The 18,163-nt window shown below is 27.2% G+C and overlaps 1 protein-coding gene across 2 annotated transcripts in view; it reads left to right on the forward strand.

Moving 5' to 3' along the window:
• The first annotated feature begins 1,639 nt into the window (after positions 1-1,639).
• The window catches only part of LOC107457448 (CCR4-NOT transcription complex subunit 3), a 36,268-nt gene continuing 19,744 nt past the window's right edge, over positions 1,640-18,163 (forward strand). Inside the window, exons 1-7 of one of the 2 annotated variants that reach the window (XM_043046694.2) lie at positions 1,640-1,983; positions 4,747-4,820; positions 5,658-5,732; positions 8,985-9,074; positions 12,265-12,393; positions 13,476-13,571; positions 17,196-17,457. In XM_043046694.2, coding sequence (XP_042902628.1) covers positions 1,959-1,983; positions 4,747-4,820; positions 5,658-5,732; positions 8,985-9,074; positions 12,265-12,393; positions 13,476-13,571; positions 17,196-17,457 — 751 coding nt within the window. In that variant the 5' untranslated portion in view covers positions 1,640-1,958. The remainder of the gene's footprint in view (positions 1,984-4,746; positions 4,821-5,657; positions 5,733-8,984; positions 9,075-12,264; positions 12,394-13,475; positions 13,572-17,195; positions 17,458-18,163) is intronic. The other variant, XM_043046695.2, reaches the window with a different exon arrangement.

Genomic DNA, 18,163 nt, shown 5'->3' on the forward strand with positions numbered 1-18,163 from the left:
CAGGGTAGTTGATTTTTTTTTGACGTACTGTACAACGAGCTAAGAAATAGATGGATCACCCTGTTCCTAAAAAAGATTAACGAACACTCTGTTGCACAAAAAAATAAACGGAGTTCCCTTGTCCTCTTGATTGGGTTCGAAACCACAGCACTACGGTGTTGAACATAGGCAGTCGTAAACTAAAATTTGGGTGGGTTGTTCAACGGTGGTTATAAAATAGATTAAAATTCATGCTATATTACTACTAGGCCGTTATTGAACTCAGAATATTGTGACTTTATTAAATGGTATGCATACAAAGTGTAAATCGAGGGCCTCCTCTTTTATACACTTGTTGTCGTCGTTGATTTACGTCACACTAGAGCTGCACAATGGGCTATTGGCAACGGTCTGGGAAACATCCCGGAGGATTATCCGAAGACATGCCATCACAATTTTGATCCTCTGCGGAGGGGATGGCACCCCCGCTTTGGTAGCTCGATGACCTGCACGTGAAGTCGAGCACTTTACGGTAGCACAGTTTAACGAGGACCAATACCGCACACCCTCGGTCCCTACGCAGACTGATCCAAGTGGTCACCCACCCGCACACTGACCGTAGCCAGTGATGCTTGACTTCAGTGATCTGCTGGGAACCGTGTCTTAACGATCAGTCCACTGCGAGACTTTTTATACACTTGGGGACTCAATCTTGAATATTGACACCTATATTCCTCAGGTGAGATGCTCTGAATCTCTGATCATTGTCGTATTAAAAAAAATACTTGAATGGTTTAAGTGATATGAACTTGTTGCTCCGCGGCTCCCTAAAATAACATCTAGTCTAGACACAGTCCAAATCAGATCGATTATAATTGTGTGTGTAGAAGCTGCTTTGAGGCATAGTTTTAACCTTCTCAAACAGATAAGGGGCCTCCCTGGCCGAGCGGTATCGCCGGTCCAAATTCTCTGTTAAGCGTGGAGGTAGCGGGTTTGAATCCCGCCGTAACCCTGGATGTATTCTTTGTGATGTCTTTCTCTGAATTGTTCTATCTGTATTTTCTACTTGACAATGACTTATAAGCCTATATTGAGCACACAAGTCAGCAAATGTATGTAATTTCAATAAATCAAACAGATAACTTCGTGGTCATACATTGGCCATTGACTTCACTAACTCGCTTCTTCGCGGCTCCTTGTATTTAGATTGCGTAGAAGTCTGTGGGATGCACTTTTACACATTTTTTACTGTTTGGCTGCTCACGTACATGCCCGTAGGCCGTGTCAATATATTTTCTATTTGCTGTTCCCTGAAATAATATTTCGAAATCATCTGCATGCACGTGCAGAAAATACTTGGTTGTCTCCTCTTGGCCTTCTCGTGACCTTACACATTGATCTATTTTGATCTCACGAACTCACAACATTACGCTCAACATGGTTCATCTGCACCTTGACCTACAGACAAAACTTTAACACCCCTAATATTATGCTTATTTTGTTATTTATTTATTTATTTGTTATTGATTGAATCTGCTTTCGTCAATTTCGCTGGAGGAATTATATTTTTACTCGAATTTTTAATAAATAACCAACCATTTTTCTCTCACAGAAAATATAATATCGATGTATAGCCGAAATTTTCGATATGATTATTTGTGTTGCAGACAAATAACAAGCTGTGTGATTTTATGCTTTAGTATCGTACATTATTTTGAAATTTACAAAAACTTTTAAATACGTATTAATGAGCAAACAAATTAGCTATAAAAGCTATTTCGATGCAAAATTTCTATGTCTAGTTGAATTACATAGTTATAGTTGTATATATAATCATCACTATTCACTATAATATTGGAACATTATTTAGATAACGCTAAATTTCTTTTAGTTTTTTCTTGACATTTGGCAAATTGGATACTTTTTTAGAATTATTTTATTATGCTGGAGATACTGTATTTTGTTGTTTTGTAGTAGTTATGGCTGATAGAAGGAAACTTCAAGGTTAGCTCTCATCTAAATTTATGCAAAATCTAGTGCTGTATATGTTATGTTGAAATGAATTTTTGCTGAAGTAAATGGTTTTTATAAAATAGATTTTATTTATCAAGGTTTACATCTAGAGCAATCAATTTAGGAAGTTAATATGTTTTAATTGAGAAGAGTTAATATCATGTTTTTATTTTGAGAAAGTGTGTCAAAATATATCCTTTTTTACTAACATTCTAATAATATACTTCAATTATCAAATCTTTACATTTGTTTACTCTGTGTTCTTCGAGTTTGTTGTGCACTTAATACTCTTCTATATTATTTAGAAATACTTGATATTTAGTTATATTTTAAAACTTTCCGCTGAAACTATCAACTATTTTGTGAAGAATTATGTGAATAATTTGTGTGGATTAACATTAAAAAAAGCTATTTTTATGCACCTTTTGTTTGAAGTACTTTCAATAAGAGTTATTTCACTCAATTTAAAAGTATTTCATTATTTTGCTCTGAATACTTTTTTTAAAAAATTTATTGACAGACAGACATTTATCATTTATTTTTTCACAATATATACAAGCTTATAACTTATCTTGAAATAAAGGTTGTATAAATTTGCTGTCTTAGATTGCCTGTCCATTGTATTTCAGGTAGGTTCATTCATTTTTGCTAAAATATTTATTTTAAGCTAAAGCTTAAAATTAATATTTTAGCAAAATTCATTGTAGGTTCTACTTCTAAGAAATAAGTCAAAGGTTTTGTTGTCAAAAATATTATAAATTGATACTTAAAAAACCTACTAAATCTAACATATTACACAAAATATGGAACAATAAATTATTCTAATTTTTATTCTAATTTAATTATTCAAACAATGAAAATGATTAAGTACAGTTTTTTCATAAAAATAGTATAAGATTAATTACAGAGATTAATAAATGCAGAAGAGCGCTTATATTATATTTTTGTTTAAAAAAGTTATTTCTAAATGCTTTTTTTTGTGTCGATTATATGCAAAGTTAAAGAATATAAGTTTGCTACTTTTTAAACATTTAAATTTTTGACCTATAGATAAATTTAAGCTTGATCTAAGCTAGAGGAGATTTTCGTGTTGGTAACTATGTCAAAATAATTGCAAAGTTCTAGTGATTTCCGGGGAATGGCATGTGAGAAAGTAAGAAAAAAATATAGGTGACTAGTTTGTCAAAGTGAGTAACTCATTGCCAAAAACAAGCCACAAGATATTTTTGATAAATTTTTTTTAAAATTTGAATACTGTGGTGCGAACAAGTACTGATATTGATATGAAAATGTTCCAAGCTGACGTCACACAACGTACTTGCCTATTAGAGCAATTACCATAGTAGGAATCAGTTATTCATCTCAATACAATAGTACCTTTTCATCAAGTTTAGGTGTATTTGAGAAATTGCATCATATGTGTTAAAGATAAAAGTGCTCATTAATTATCAATTTCTATTTGATTAAAATTTTCAACAGAAATCAATCAAATTTATATTTTTTCATTCCCTGCATACCACAAGATAGCACCTTATTTCCAGTAACAATTCTGATCTTACAAAACTTAATTGTCAGCATCTAGAATTACATAATTTTATTACATAAGTTAAAAACCATTTAAAAATGCAGTTGTATGTGGCAATTTTAAATTTTTCAGTTGTATGTGACCACTTTAGTTACTGATAGTTATTACTATAAAATGTTGGTATAAAAAGGTATGAGATGGTAAAAGATGTGTTTATATACAAAAAATTTATTTTATCTGCTTGCAAATTTTTTTCAACATTTCCATTTTTGTTATATGCATTTTTATAAACTTAAGGAAGATGAACATTTTGGATTGTGCGCCAAAATGGTCTCCAAGCTTCAGCAAACAGTGATTGGCACAGAAGAGTCTATAATTTCACAAAACGAGGCAAGCTTGGAAGGTAACTCTTGCATCCATCTCCAAGCAAGCCACTATTAATATATGAGATCCACATCGGCTATAAAAATTTAGTGGCCCTAAAACACTACTTAAGTTTTCATATAATGGTCCAAATTATAAGATGGTAGACTGATTGAAAAAAAATTAAAGCTACACAGTACACAAGTTTTAATTAAGCATAAGGAGAATATGTGTTTATGTATATTAAGATTGATATTAATTGTACATATTTATGCTAAGAATAGCACAATATTTTAGTTTTAAAATGGAAAACATGAAAAATTTTAAATTTTGACCAAGGTTATTAAGTAAAGAAAAATTAGAAATTTAAATATATATAATTCAGGTTCTGGAAAATTATAATTTTTACATTTCAAGTGTTCAGCTATGAAAGAGTAAGATTTAACCGTGACATAATCTATAAATCTCTTCAAAATATTTTTTGTGTGTAGGTGGAATATTTATTAGTGTTGTTCTCATTTCATCTCATGATAGTGCCTTAATTAGTCATGCATTATTGACTCGTGATTTATTATGGTATTAGGAGGCATATATTTTTATGTATTTTTAAAGTACAAAAATCAGGCAGTGGCATTTGACTGTTTTTCAGTTTGGGTGATCAGGATCTGATAAATTTTGTTCTCTTACTTTCCTTTTCAACTGCATCTAACTACATCAAAAACATCTAATTAGTAATTTACATCATTATATCTAATTTACCACTAAAAATCCAATTTAAAGGTTCTGATTTTGATATAAAGTGCTGTATAGGTTTTTTTTTTTAAATATAATTTTAATATATAGAAATTCTTTACTTTCAAAATTAGGTGAAATCGATCGCTGTCTGAAGAAAGTTGCTGAAGGTGTAGAAACGTTTGAAGATATCTGGCAGAAAGTTGTTGTATAATTTGTTTTGATACTCTTTTTCTAATTTTTTTTTATTATTATTAACCCTTAATGGGCCAATGCCGCCATGAAAAAAGGCACGGCACTTTAAATTACTTAGTCCAATGTTTCATTAAAAATCCTTTTATATCACTCTTATTGTAGGCATTTATCACTCTTATTGTAGGTATTTTAACTATTAATTTAATAATTATAATTAACTACACTTATTATAATTAATTATACTTATAATTAATTATACTTATACAATTTTACCTTATCTCATATTGGATCATTATGGGTTAATTTGTATCTTTGTGTAACTTTTATGTAAATATTTGTTCAAAGTTTATATATCTAATTATTGAATTATTTGAAGCATTATTAATATTTTAATTTTAATATTTGTTATATTTTTCACAAGCACAAGAAGTTGTGCTTTTCTTACTATAACTCTTTTATGATAAATTCCTAAATTATGCATGTTTAATGTAATTTCATTTGTATGTATTATTCACATGTATAATTATAATAATAAGACATGAATTTCGTACTGATAATAGCAAATGGGTATAATTAAATTTTTATCTAGAGATAAGTTAAAGATATTACAGAATTCTTAGTTTTTTTAAGGAATTCGTAATTATTTTTAAAAACTTTAATGTTTTAATATTACATAATAGCTTTAATTTTTATTATTTCAATGCAGCTTAAAAACATATTTTAAATCAACTCATTAGGTGACTAATTTATAAAGATGTATTTTTCTTTTGATTTCCCAATTTAAAATTAATTTGTATACTTTGTTTTTATTTTTAAGATGTAAACTACAAACAAATTTTGGATTTTATAGGTACACAGTGCAGCAAATACTAATCAAAAAGAAAAGTATGAAGCTGATCTTAAAAAAGAAATTAAAAAACTGCAGGTATTGTTAAATTAGTTCAGAATGTTCATTTATAAATTTTATGAAATTTGATATTTTAATTATGTATTTAGTCCAGCTTTCTATAAGTTTATGTAATCAATCTTTCATTTAGTCTTCCATTATAATGACTACTACCAAAAGTTCCATTTGCTTTTTCATGGGCACAATGATATTTTAATGTTCATTAGAGTGTCTAAGTTATCTTATTGCTTCTAGCGATCAAAACTTTGATTTTTTTTCTCATTTCGGAGAAAATTATTTTAAAACCAAGTGTTAAGATTCATGGCAAAATGCTCTCATTGACTATTTGTCAATTATTTGTAAAGTTTCAAAGAAATGATTTTAATCACTATTCTTTTGATGTTATTGCTGTGAGAATTATTGGAACTGCAGATTTTGAGGCTAGCTTGAATAAGAAATGATTGCATAGATACCTTCTTACACAGAATTGGAAGACCAGCATGTACAAGTTTATAGCACTGTTCCACAGTTTGTTTTATTAGCAAGAGTTATTGTGGTGATGTTTCAGTAAATTTTATTTTAAGCTATAAAAGAAAGCAGTTGATTAACTTTAGGTATCAACTGAATGATTGCTTGCATTTCTAATGAAATATGATGCCTTTGTCTGAAATGAGGAAACCTGATTGCATTTCTAATTTTTTTCCGTCTTACCTGGATCTTCTGTTAGCTACTTGCTAAACTCCACATGTTCATGTTGAACATAAAACTGACATGAAGGGAATGTCAGACTTCGCAAAGTGTTTTGTGGGAATCTCTAAGAAAATGTGCTTATTAAAATCTAATTAATTTAAGTCAATTGCATTTATTTGTAAATTTATAAATTTTTTTCTAAAAAACAAACAACTGAAACATTTCTTTTGCTATTTTTATTATCTTTTGAACTCCATTTTCTTTTCAGAGTTTAATTTTTGTTAATAATATATCAGACACTAGGGTTATAAATGTGGGGAATTTTTAGTGTCAGAGTTTCACTAGTTAATAATTTTAAAATATTTGAATATGCAGTGAACTCTCGCTACTACGATATCTGATACAACAAAAACTCCCTCTGTTACAATAATGTTTCGTGGTCCCGACGAACTTGCACATGAATTAATGCTATCCACCTCTCAATATTGCGATATTCTCTGAAGCAATAAACCCCTGTAGAACTATTTTTTTTCTTCAAATTTCAACCTTATTCTCCCCATTTATTATTGGTTTTCAAATAATGTAAAAAATCTTATTTTATCATATTTTGCCATTTTTTCGTCCTTTTCTAACAAGAGAAGTCTCACTGCTGATTATGTTATTTCTTTTCACCACAATGAATGGCTTTTGTATTCCGATTTCAATACCCCTTCCTTGATGTACATAGACCACCCCAAGACCTTTCATTCTTAGAATTGCCTCCCTTATCTCTTAAGAAGTCACAGATGTAACATTTTTATCTGATTTCAAATTTAACCTTAATTACCACTCTGCAAAGTAAATTTTTATATAATATATAAATAGATTTATAGTAAGTACATATATAACATTAAAATTAATTTTATTTTTATTGTGTGCCCAATGTATGTAGGCCCTCTATATAATAATATATCCTTCTACAACAATATATTTATTTGGTCCCCAAAATATTGTTGTAGCGAGGTTTTACTATATCTTATTTTTGAATTCTATATCAACTTGGTTTTGGGGTTTTTCAAAGTGTTTACGGATTGAAATGTTCGAGACTGTTTTTGAGAGCAATACCTATATCCTAGGTTATTGCATCTGTCAATGGATTGAAAGAAAACAAAATTGTTTAATTTTTAATACCAAAAAAAAAATTTTTTTTTAATTATTTTTTTAAAAAGTTAAAATTATTATATTTATGTAAACAATTTCTTTATCGGATATTATTTGCACAGGCAACACTCAGTAGATAGGCTTATCAAATATCTGATATTTTCTATCTTTACAATAGTTCAAGAAGGAGTTACAATACCCTTGAGATTGTTAAAGATAGTGTAAGTCATGATCAGTGATCTAAAACCTTGTGAATGGAAAAAAAAGAGCTTCTAGTTGAGTTGATTTATAAATAAACAAGGTTCATAATTTAGAAATTAAACAAGTTACATCATATTTTAGGCTTAAATGATTGTGTATTCTTTTATCTCATTTTTTTTATTTATTTATTTATTTATTTATTTTTTTTGCAAAGCAATTATACCATACTATCAATAAGCATAATTTTAATGCAATATAGTGGCCGGTTAATCTGAAATTAATGAAAATCTTATAAATCAATAACTTCAATGTAAAATTTTCTATTTTCTTACGTCAATTTTTTCAAAATTTTTCTCCATTTCCTTGGGAATATTTTTATTATTGCATAGTAATAATCATATGCTAATAATAGGTTAATTTGGCTTTAGTGCACTATAATGGCAGGCTACATTGTAATTAATTCATAATTTAAAATTTTTTATTTTTTCAATAAGTATAATGAAAAGTTTCTTTATTTATATTGTTCACATGTGTTATTACTAAAAGTTAAGTTATAAACTCTATAGAATTTAGTTTATTCTTGGATTTTTAAAGTAATATATTCACATTTGTTTATTATGTGTAGCTGAATAAGACAGTCCACTACTAAGTACTACTTTAAAATTTGTTCTGTTGACCATCTGTGAACTTACTGCAGAACTTGCAACTGAAAAGTGTTTGTTCCCTTCTGGAACATTTAAAGATTCTCTACTTTCTCATTTTTCATTTTCACTGTAAGTGCTATCTAAATTCCCACTCTTCTAGTAGTATTGTTTCTGTAAAAGACCAAAATTCATAAATGTCAGAATTTAGTCACTTTGTCACAAGGGCTGGCTGACATGTTTTTTGGGTATAATTTTTTCTAGTTTTTTACTGACAAATTTCGATACTGCGTGCACTGATGGTGGAGAAGGAATAATTGTTTTTGTTATTATTTCTCATTTTCCATGCTGCCATATGTGTATGCTAGTTGTCGATATGCAAATTAAAAATATTTAGGGCATAAACTGAAGCATCTGTTTGATTTTTGTGGTATGTTGATGCTTTCCAGTTCACTGTCTTTTACAGTAACTGTACAATGTAAAAGAACTTAAATCTAATGTATAAAATAATTTTAAAACTATCAGACTTTTATCTTATAGTTAGTAAGAAGTCTTACTAACTATAAGGTAAAAGTTTTATCAATTATGCTTGCTAATATTATATTTTTTTTTAAATTAGAGGCTACGAGACCAAATCAAGACTTGGCTGACATCTAGTGACATAAAAGATAAGAGATCGTTGCAAGATGCTAGGAAAACTATTGAAACTGTAAGTTTTTTACATTTATGAACAAAATTTATTCAACAGCGTGTGTTTCATGAATACCAGCAGTTAGCCAAAACAGTAGTGAAGTTTTAAACTTTACTATTTTTAGATGAACATTGTGGTAATGTGATCAACATTGTGCACCAATAGCCTATCCCAAAAAGCTACTTTTCTCATGAAATTCATTATAACTAGGAGAAATAAAAGAATATATGGGCATACTAAATCTTGCTTTTGATATCTATTTTTACTTAGATTTTCAATTCTCTTTGTGATTTGTTTTTAAATTCTGTAGTTTCACATTTCTATTAATATTCAATTTTCACGTAATCTCTTTAAATATAATTATATTGTCTGTTGTTTTAAGAATTTCTTATTGCAAGTGGAAAGATTTAAGGTTGTAAAATCAAAACCAATTTAGCAGTTTGCATTAAAGCATTTTATTACTGTACAGTGCACACAAAAACAGCAAACCCCCTAAACATTTTTTGATGCAATGATGAGATCACACCCTTAGATTCAATCTGTATGGCTTGAGAGTGCTGCTATGTGTTAATTAGTATGTAAAGTCTATATTTTAAGTTATGAAACTAGACACAAAAATGTACTTTCTTCAAATATATTTTTTAAGTATTTCTACTTTTGAATCTCAAAAAAAAAGGGGAGAGGGTAGATAACAGCAACAGGGTTGCTATGCTACCTGGAAAAGTTACGGAATTTGAAAATCAGCCAAAAAACCAGAAAAAAAGTCAGGAAGTTTAATATGGGGAGCAAAAAACATGTGGTATTTAATCTAACGTTTCACATGGAACACTTTTTCTATGCTTAAGTTTTGTTTTTACCTATTTGGCATGGAGCCAAATTTCACAAAACCATAGCATGTCATGCTTTTGTGGCTTAGAAAACTTTCCTCTGGAAAAGGGGTTTTGGTTGCTTGAATCCATAACAGATAGAAGGTTGAATGTACTTCAGATTGTCTATTCTTAATTTTGATTTAAGAAATTTATTGGGATAAATATTGATTTATAATTCTTATAAATTATTATTTTTTATTGTTAATTTTCTTAAACCTCTGTCACTAAGCTTTGATAAATAAATTCAATTAAACTCGTTATTAAGAACTTGGGGGAAGCAAAGGGATTGTTGTTCCACTTGGAAATTCTAAAGTAATGCTATAATATCCTGTTGTCTATCCAGGTTTATTTTTAGTGCCTATTTTTGTGAAAAATGGAAATTATTTTCCTGAAAGTTTCTTAATTGATAATGAACATTCAGTTTTGGCAATCACTATTTTTCATCCATTTTTTTTTCTGTAAGCACACTTTTTTATTGGCCACCATTAATTCCGATCTTATAAATAGGATGTTATCACGATGTATGAACTTAAATTTTGAGTTATCACTTTTTGGCGCATTCAGTTTATGACGATTTCATCATAATTTTACATTGTTTGATTATAGTTTTTACGTCAGTTATTTATTATTTAAAAGGAGTAGGAAAAAATATTTGTTACTACGGGGATAGTCCTATCCAATAGTCATATTTTGTGTATTTTATTTTTAGAAAAATTATTTTATTTAGTACATTAAATAAGATTTTAATTACTTTTGAATTTATAATGCTTATATATTTATTATTTTCTTTTGTGGGATGATTTTTTTTTTAATGAGATTTTTTTTTTATGAATTAGTAACTGTGATGCAGACTATCTGTATATAGCAGAGGTATTAAATAATAAAATTTTAATATTTATTATTATTATCAAATCTGGAAGAAGCTCAATTAAATTAGGTTTTTTTATTTTTATTTAATTTGCATTGCATATATATTAATAGCAACTTTTTCTTAATAATTTAATGATTCATTAATAAAGTGAGATTCTTTTTTATAATTTTATAATCTAAATCAAATCTAAGTATATGTAGGAAAGTGGCATGTTCATTTAATTCACATAAAGACTTGAGATATGCTCTTTTTTTAAAAAAAAATTTAACTTTTGTTCATATTTGCATCTTTCGCATCATGCAGGTGCAATGTATTAAATTAAATTCAACAGGGATACAAAATTAAATAGGAATTTCTGATCAGACGTTTCTGCTTTTGGCTTCCAAAGTGCGGAATTAAAACAAAATTTATAATATTTCGTGTTGACTAAGTGAGACAAAATGTTATTATTTTTTTAAAAAAATATTTTTCCTTTTTATATGATATTTCTTTTGTCTTTACCATTTTTTTTTATCTGTATTTAGTTAAATTTTTTAATTGCAATAAAATACACAAAATGTGTAAATTATTAATATTAATTTTTTGGGGTTCACTGTATATTTTGACATTGGCTCTGTCAGTATATACTATGATATAAGACTGGAATTTTTTCAAAATATGCCTGCAAAACATGGAAAAGTTAGGGAATTTTGTTCTTTTATTTGAGTAGCTTCCCTGAGCCATAAAGAAATTATTGTTCCTATAGTTTAATCAGGGGAGTAGTCAAAAAATTGGACCGCTTTATGTTAATTTCACTTTTTGTTTAATTTGATATAACTCTAAAACTTTTTAAGCGAATTGAAATTTTTTTTGCAATATTATAAAATCTATTTATTCTTAGATAATATTCTGCATAATATAATTTTTAAGAACTACCTTTATTTAATTTAATAAGAGTCAAAAAAGTTTTGAATTGTGTATAAATTTTTACATTATTTTGAAGCATTGCATTATTTTTGCATTATTTGTACTTTTCAATGACAGTATGTAAAATTTGAAGAATTAAAATTTTAAGTGAGGCACTTTGAAATTTTGTTTGCTCAGAAACTATTCTACCAAATTTGTTTAAATTTATTTTGTCATTTAAAAATTTGTATGCTTTGCAGCTTGAAATCTTTTGACTATTATTAATTAAAAAAAAATAATTATCAATAATTCTTAAATAAATAAATTACTGAGAATTTTCTTTGGATAAAATGGTTTTATTATTTTGTGTAAAATTAATGGTATTTTAAATTATGTGATTTGGAATGTTGATAGGTTTTTAATCTGTTTCTGGTTTTTTAAATTTAGTTTTACTAGCTCTTATTGGTTTTCCCCCCCCCCAATACTCCTTTGGTGTTCATTTTTATATTCTGCATTTTTCTTTTTAATTTATAGGATTCTCTTTATGTTTTGAGTGTTATTACAATGTCTTGTTGTTTTATAGCAAATGGAAAGATTCAAAGTTGTAGAAAGAGAAACAAAGACAAAAGCTTATTCTAAAGAAGGTTTAGGTGCCGCGCAAAAGTTAGATCCAGCTCAAAGAGAAAGAGATGAAATAACAGCTTGGCTAAATGTAAGTTCTTGTTAAAAGATCAATTTGTTGATTTTTTTTATTTTATTTTTTTGTCCAAAATTTTTTGTTTTAAGATTTCTTGTATGGGTGATTTGTATGATCTTTTCAATACGTCAATGATATGACCAAAATTGTATGTTTATAACCTTTTCATTACAAATTGATACATTCAAAATTTCACTTCATAAGCAAATAGTTTTAATTTTACTTTATATGTATAAATTTATTTTAAAAAATGTTTGAAATGGAATGGAGAAAATGTTTCTCTACTGATTGTGCACTGATGACCATAAAAATAGAGAGAAGAATGATTCAATGACAGCCTCTTGTTTTTCTCTTTGTCTTGCTCAACATGCTTCTTAGAAGAAGAAAAAAAAGCAATGAAGCCGAATAGTAAAGTTTTTTTTTTTTACTTGAACTGAAAAAAAATGCTGCACTGCTGCATTAGCATTATATATCTCAGAATTAGAATAATCATCAGCAACAGAGACTTCATTTTGGTCTAGAATTGTCGCTGTTGGTACTAAAAATATCCTGCCAGAGCCACTTTTATTTTTTTAATGTGAAAATTTAATTTGTTTAGGAAAAGTTGGTGATACTGTTTTTAAAATCTCTTAATTTCGCTACTATAACTATGAGTGCTGGATAATCAATTTTAACACTATCCTTGAGTGAATTTACCTTTATGCGTAAATTAATTCCATTCTTTGGATTAGTATTTGTATAGATTAGTTTTAGTATTGTTTAATTACATGTCCACAATTTTTTTTTTTATAATCCGTCACTTTATTTTGTAATCTATACTTAAATTGAAAAATTACCATTTGAAAATGGACCTTGATGAGTAATTTATAGCTTGTTTGATAATCAAAAATTTTTCTTTTATGCAGAATCTTATCCTGGTTTCATCAAACCATTTACTAAAGTGAATAATTTAAATTAGAATTTCCTTGAAATACATAATGAATGTAAAAGTAGTAGACAAAATTATAATTATTTTTACATTTATTCTAAATAACATAAATTTATAAGATTTTTAATTTTTAGTATTTAAAAAAAAAATTTTTTTTTTTCAATTCTAGGCTTGCATTGAAAGTTTAAACATTCAAGTTGATAAATTTGAAGCCGATATTGAAGCTATAAATGTTACCTTGAAGAAGAAAAAGAATGATAAAGAGGTAAGTATATGGTGGCTTTAAGAAATACATTGTAACTTTTTACTTTCATGTTGCTATTCATGTATTTTTGATTTCTTTATAAGAATTGAACTACTTTAAACAAATTTCTTGAGTTTAGCACTGTGGAATTATAAGAAATAGTTTATGAAATTGAATTAATCATGATTCAAATTTTTAAATAATGGAAGCATTTACTTATTTTAAAAAAATGCTGATTTATTTTTATATGCCCCTTAAGTTATGAAAGCTGAGATGTTAAATATTTGAAAAAAATCTAATGAATTATAGATTTCTTATAAAAATTAAAATCGCTGGCGACTGCAAACCATGTTCTAGTTTCTTCATAATGACATCTCGTATTCTACTATTAATGAGACATGTGCATTTATATATGAATTAACATATGAATTTTTCATGCAAAGCATCAAGGAGGAATTTTTTTTTTTTTTTAATTTTCATAGTTGACTAAAGTTGTGCCATTTCTTTTCTAGTTTTTAATTAGAGAATTATTTTAAAATATATAAATGAAAACATAATTTATAGACTAAAAAATGTTGCTAATAGCATCTCTTTTTTATTTTTTTATTTTATTTTTTATTGATAAACCAATTTACTGAAGTGTTGATAAGTCTAGAAACTAAACAACAAGAAAAATCACAATTAATATGAGTTATTATCATCTGAAATTTTTCCAATTATATTTTCTTTTAAATTTGAAAATGTTACCTAATTTTTCCTAAAAATCACAATTCTTTTATGTAATTATCTGCTGAACCTAGTATTACAGTGATTATTGATAATACAAAAAGCAGTGTTTTCCTTAAGCGTTTTTAGAAGGGCATCTTGCTCTGCCTGCCTTTTTATTCCTATAACTGTACCCTCCTTGCCTTTTTTGTGAGAATAAATCGCCATCCCTTAAAACACTGGCTTTTTATTTTATTTTTTCAGAAAAAAAGTTTTTTTCCTAACCATCTGTTTTAATGAAAAGTCTATTTCTGATTTAGTTATTGATAATTATTTAACTTTAATTTTTAATTTCATTCTTTCATTTTAGTAAGATTTTATGTTGTCTAGTTATATGAATTCACATGATATTCGGCCCCAGAGATTTTCACATGAGAATTTTTTTTCTTTCAATAATTTGGATTTAATTCTTCGAAGATATTGTACTATTAGATCAGTGTTTACTGTAGTTGAGATTTCTTTAGAAGAAGGCATATTTTATTTCAAGACATTGAAAAGAATGGAATGACCTGTACAATTGTTTAGCAATAAGTATTAGCTTAAATTTAAACACAAAACATTTAATAAAATATTAACAAAATGTTTCCCTCTATGTTACATTTACTTTTTTAAAACTCTGGAAAAAGTAATTAAGTTAATAATTAAGAGAAAATAAATTAACTATGATTACTATTAAAAATATTTACTTTGTTAGGATTATTCTCAACTGGAGAGATGTTTTAGAGTTTCCTTTTTTTGGGGGGTATATTAATGAAGTTTTTAGTGATTTTCAATTTTGTCATTATTTTTTTAAATACCTTTTATTTAAAAATGCACCAGTAAATGTTTATTTTCTCATAATTTTCAGGTTAAAATATGAAAAAAAAAAGCTTTCAAGTTTGTAAAATTATCATTTTCTTTAATGTACTTTTGAAGAAAATTTATGCTTAGTCTTTTAACTTGCTTTTAATTATTTATCAAATGCTTCAAATTTTCTGCTATTTTGATAATGAGTGAGAATTACGTTGTGAAATATAAGCATAAAATAGTATAAAAGGGTAATTTGAAAATTGAATGCCAAATTCAGTTATTAAATAATATTGCACATTTTGATAAATTTTAACGCTTTTTAGTGTTTTCTCTTTCAAAATTGAAAGTGCCCTTTTCTGCGAGGAAGCGCCCTGCCCTTTTTTATTATTAGGAAGAACTCTGCTAAAATGACGCATAGCAATATGAAATATTTTATAAAGATTTTTTTCTTCTAATTTTTTTTTATATAGTCATCTGCGAACCAAATTTAGCAAGTTCATTCTAATGGCAATTTTGATATTAACGTTTTAAGCATTTTAAGCATACTTATTCTTCTATATTTGCATTTTATTTTAAAAGTTCGTTCTTAAAAAGAGAATATGAGCTTTATTTTATCAGCCATATTACTTTACGAACCAAATATCCAAAAGGAATACTTATTTTATACCACATCTTATGAAATAAGAAACTAAATGCATACCTGCTAACTTTTTATTTCCCAAGTGGTAATAAAATTAAAATTGAGTTACAGTCATATGCAGAAATATATTTTTTAGCTTATAAGAGCTTTATTTTACTATTGTATGATTATCATATTTCTTTATATACAGTGGTAGTCAAAATTATTTAAAATTAATTTATAGATTCTAGAAATAAATAGAATTCATAAATTTTGCTACTACTTAAAATATAAAAATACAATTTTATGCGTAAAAGTTGGTAGCGATGTTAGTGTCTTCTGTTTTAAAAACATCTAGTTGGTATTTTTAAATAAAAAATTAAATTCAAAGTTAATTGAATTGATTTCTTCAGTTTAAAAAATTCAAAAGTCAAACTTGTGAGCTATAACAATGATGAGCTATAACTATTTCGATTTATCTGTAATTATTGTGATTTTGCAGTCAATATTAGACTTGCAGTTGAGTAATAAAATCCATGGTTTTTGAGAATTTTCGTAAGAATCTTTTAAAATTTTTTTTTTCTTTACTTAAATACCTAGACTTATGTTTTGCAAAAATTCACCACAAACAACAAAATTTGGTAACTCTTAGTGTTACTTTTTTATTTCATAAAATTAATATAATTTTATTAATATTAGGTATGTACCTATATGGAAATATCTACTTTAAATTGTGCTAATTGGAATTTTATTAATGACCTGTGTATTATTGATCCTCTAATTAATGACAGCTAGTTAGAAAAGTAGGCCCCTCTGGCTATAAGCTAAGCACATTTATAAAAATAGTTCTAGTTTTAACTACTGAGTTTGTAAAATTCAAATGAAAAGACGACCGTGATATGAACTATTTGATTGGACAAAATTTCTGACAGAAGAATAGTAGCACTGAAAAATACTAAAAAAAGTTTTTGATGATCTTTTTTAGCAAAATTACTTTAATGACATTTATGATTAGAAGATTTTAAATTTGTGTTGTATTTACGGAATAAAATTATTTTTGCAATTTTCAACATTATTCTCACATAATCAAGATTAATTTTCCTATTTATAATGATTTTGTGCTCTTAGTTCATTGCTGGTGCATTTAATTGTGACATTAATTTTAAGCTTAAATGTTTAATAGTTTATTTTTTTTCTTCATGAAAATGGTTAATCACTTACCATATTCTTTGTCTTATGATTTTCTTAATAATGTATAATTATAGAACCAATATAATATATGTTATTTTGTATTTGTTAATTTATAAAATTCATATATTTGTGAAACATGTTTTTAGCTTTTTTAACATTTACTTAAATTTCTGTCTTTCTTTAACCTGTTTTTAAATTATGTGAACTTCTTTGACCAACTGTTGCTATTTGTCTTTTTTAACATCTTATATTTACAATTATAACATTCATTTAAACTTTAGAAACATGATCAAGTTGAAGAAGTAAGAGCCAGGCTTGCTAAACATAAATTCCATGTTAATCAATTGGAAACACTATTAAGAATGCTCGATAATGGAACTGTAGAAGTTGATCAAATAAAAAAAATCAAAGAAGATGTTGAATATTACCGGGATTTCTCACAGGATCCAGATTTTCAAGAAAACGAATTTTTGTATGATGATTTAAATTTAGAAGACATGGAGGATTATTTGGCAAAACAGCAGGCAGAAAATGATATTCTAAGTATGTTTGAATTAGTAAACTATTTTTATTGTTGTGAAATGTTTTTTTTAATTTTAAGTTTTATCTTGAAGGACTTTCACTGATGCTGCATACTTTTTCTCTAGATAGAAGCTGATGCCCTTTGCCCCTGTTTTTTCCTTTTTTGAAATTTTTTAAATGAAGTTAAATACATTCTATAATATGTTTTCATTACAGATTTTGATTTAATTTAATGATTTTTGGACGAATATATTAATTTTTTAAAATAAATGTTATTTTTCTTTTGGCAAAATTTAGTATTTAACTTTTTTTTTTTTGTTCCTGTGAAACATTTAAAAAATTTAATATTGAGAGGAAAATTCATGATGAATATGTCTATTAAAGTTTTTACTACATTCTCTGGATTTATTGGAACTAAGTATTTTAAATCTAGCCGACCAGTCTGTGTAGAGGCCAGGGAACTGGCCTTGCATCAGAAAGGTTCTGGATTTGAATCCCCAGGCAAGGCATGGATGTTCTTTCATTCTCTGTATTATCCAACTGTCCTTACTGTGGGAGCAACGTTGCCCCACCTAATAAGGTGCCCCTTAAAGAGTGTCCAACAAATCTGCCCTTCAGATGTCTGTATTGATGAAAGGTCATTCCCCAGGTAGACATTGGAGAACAAAAGTATTTTAAATCCCATATGTGAATTGTTATTTACAAGATTTATTAAAAATTTTACTGA

Source organism: Parasteatoda tepidariorum, chromosome 2 (assembly GCF_043381705.1).
Source record: "Parasteatoda tepidariorum isolate YZ-2023 chromosome 2, CAS_Ptep_4.0, whole genome shotgun sequence".
In the NCBI taxonomy this organism is placed as follows: Eukaryota; Metazoa; Arthropoda; class Arachnida; order Araneae; family Theridiidae; genus Parasteatoda; species Parasteatoda tepidariorum.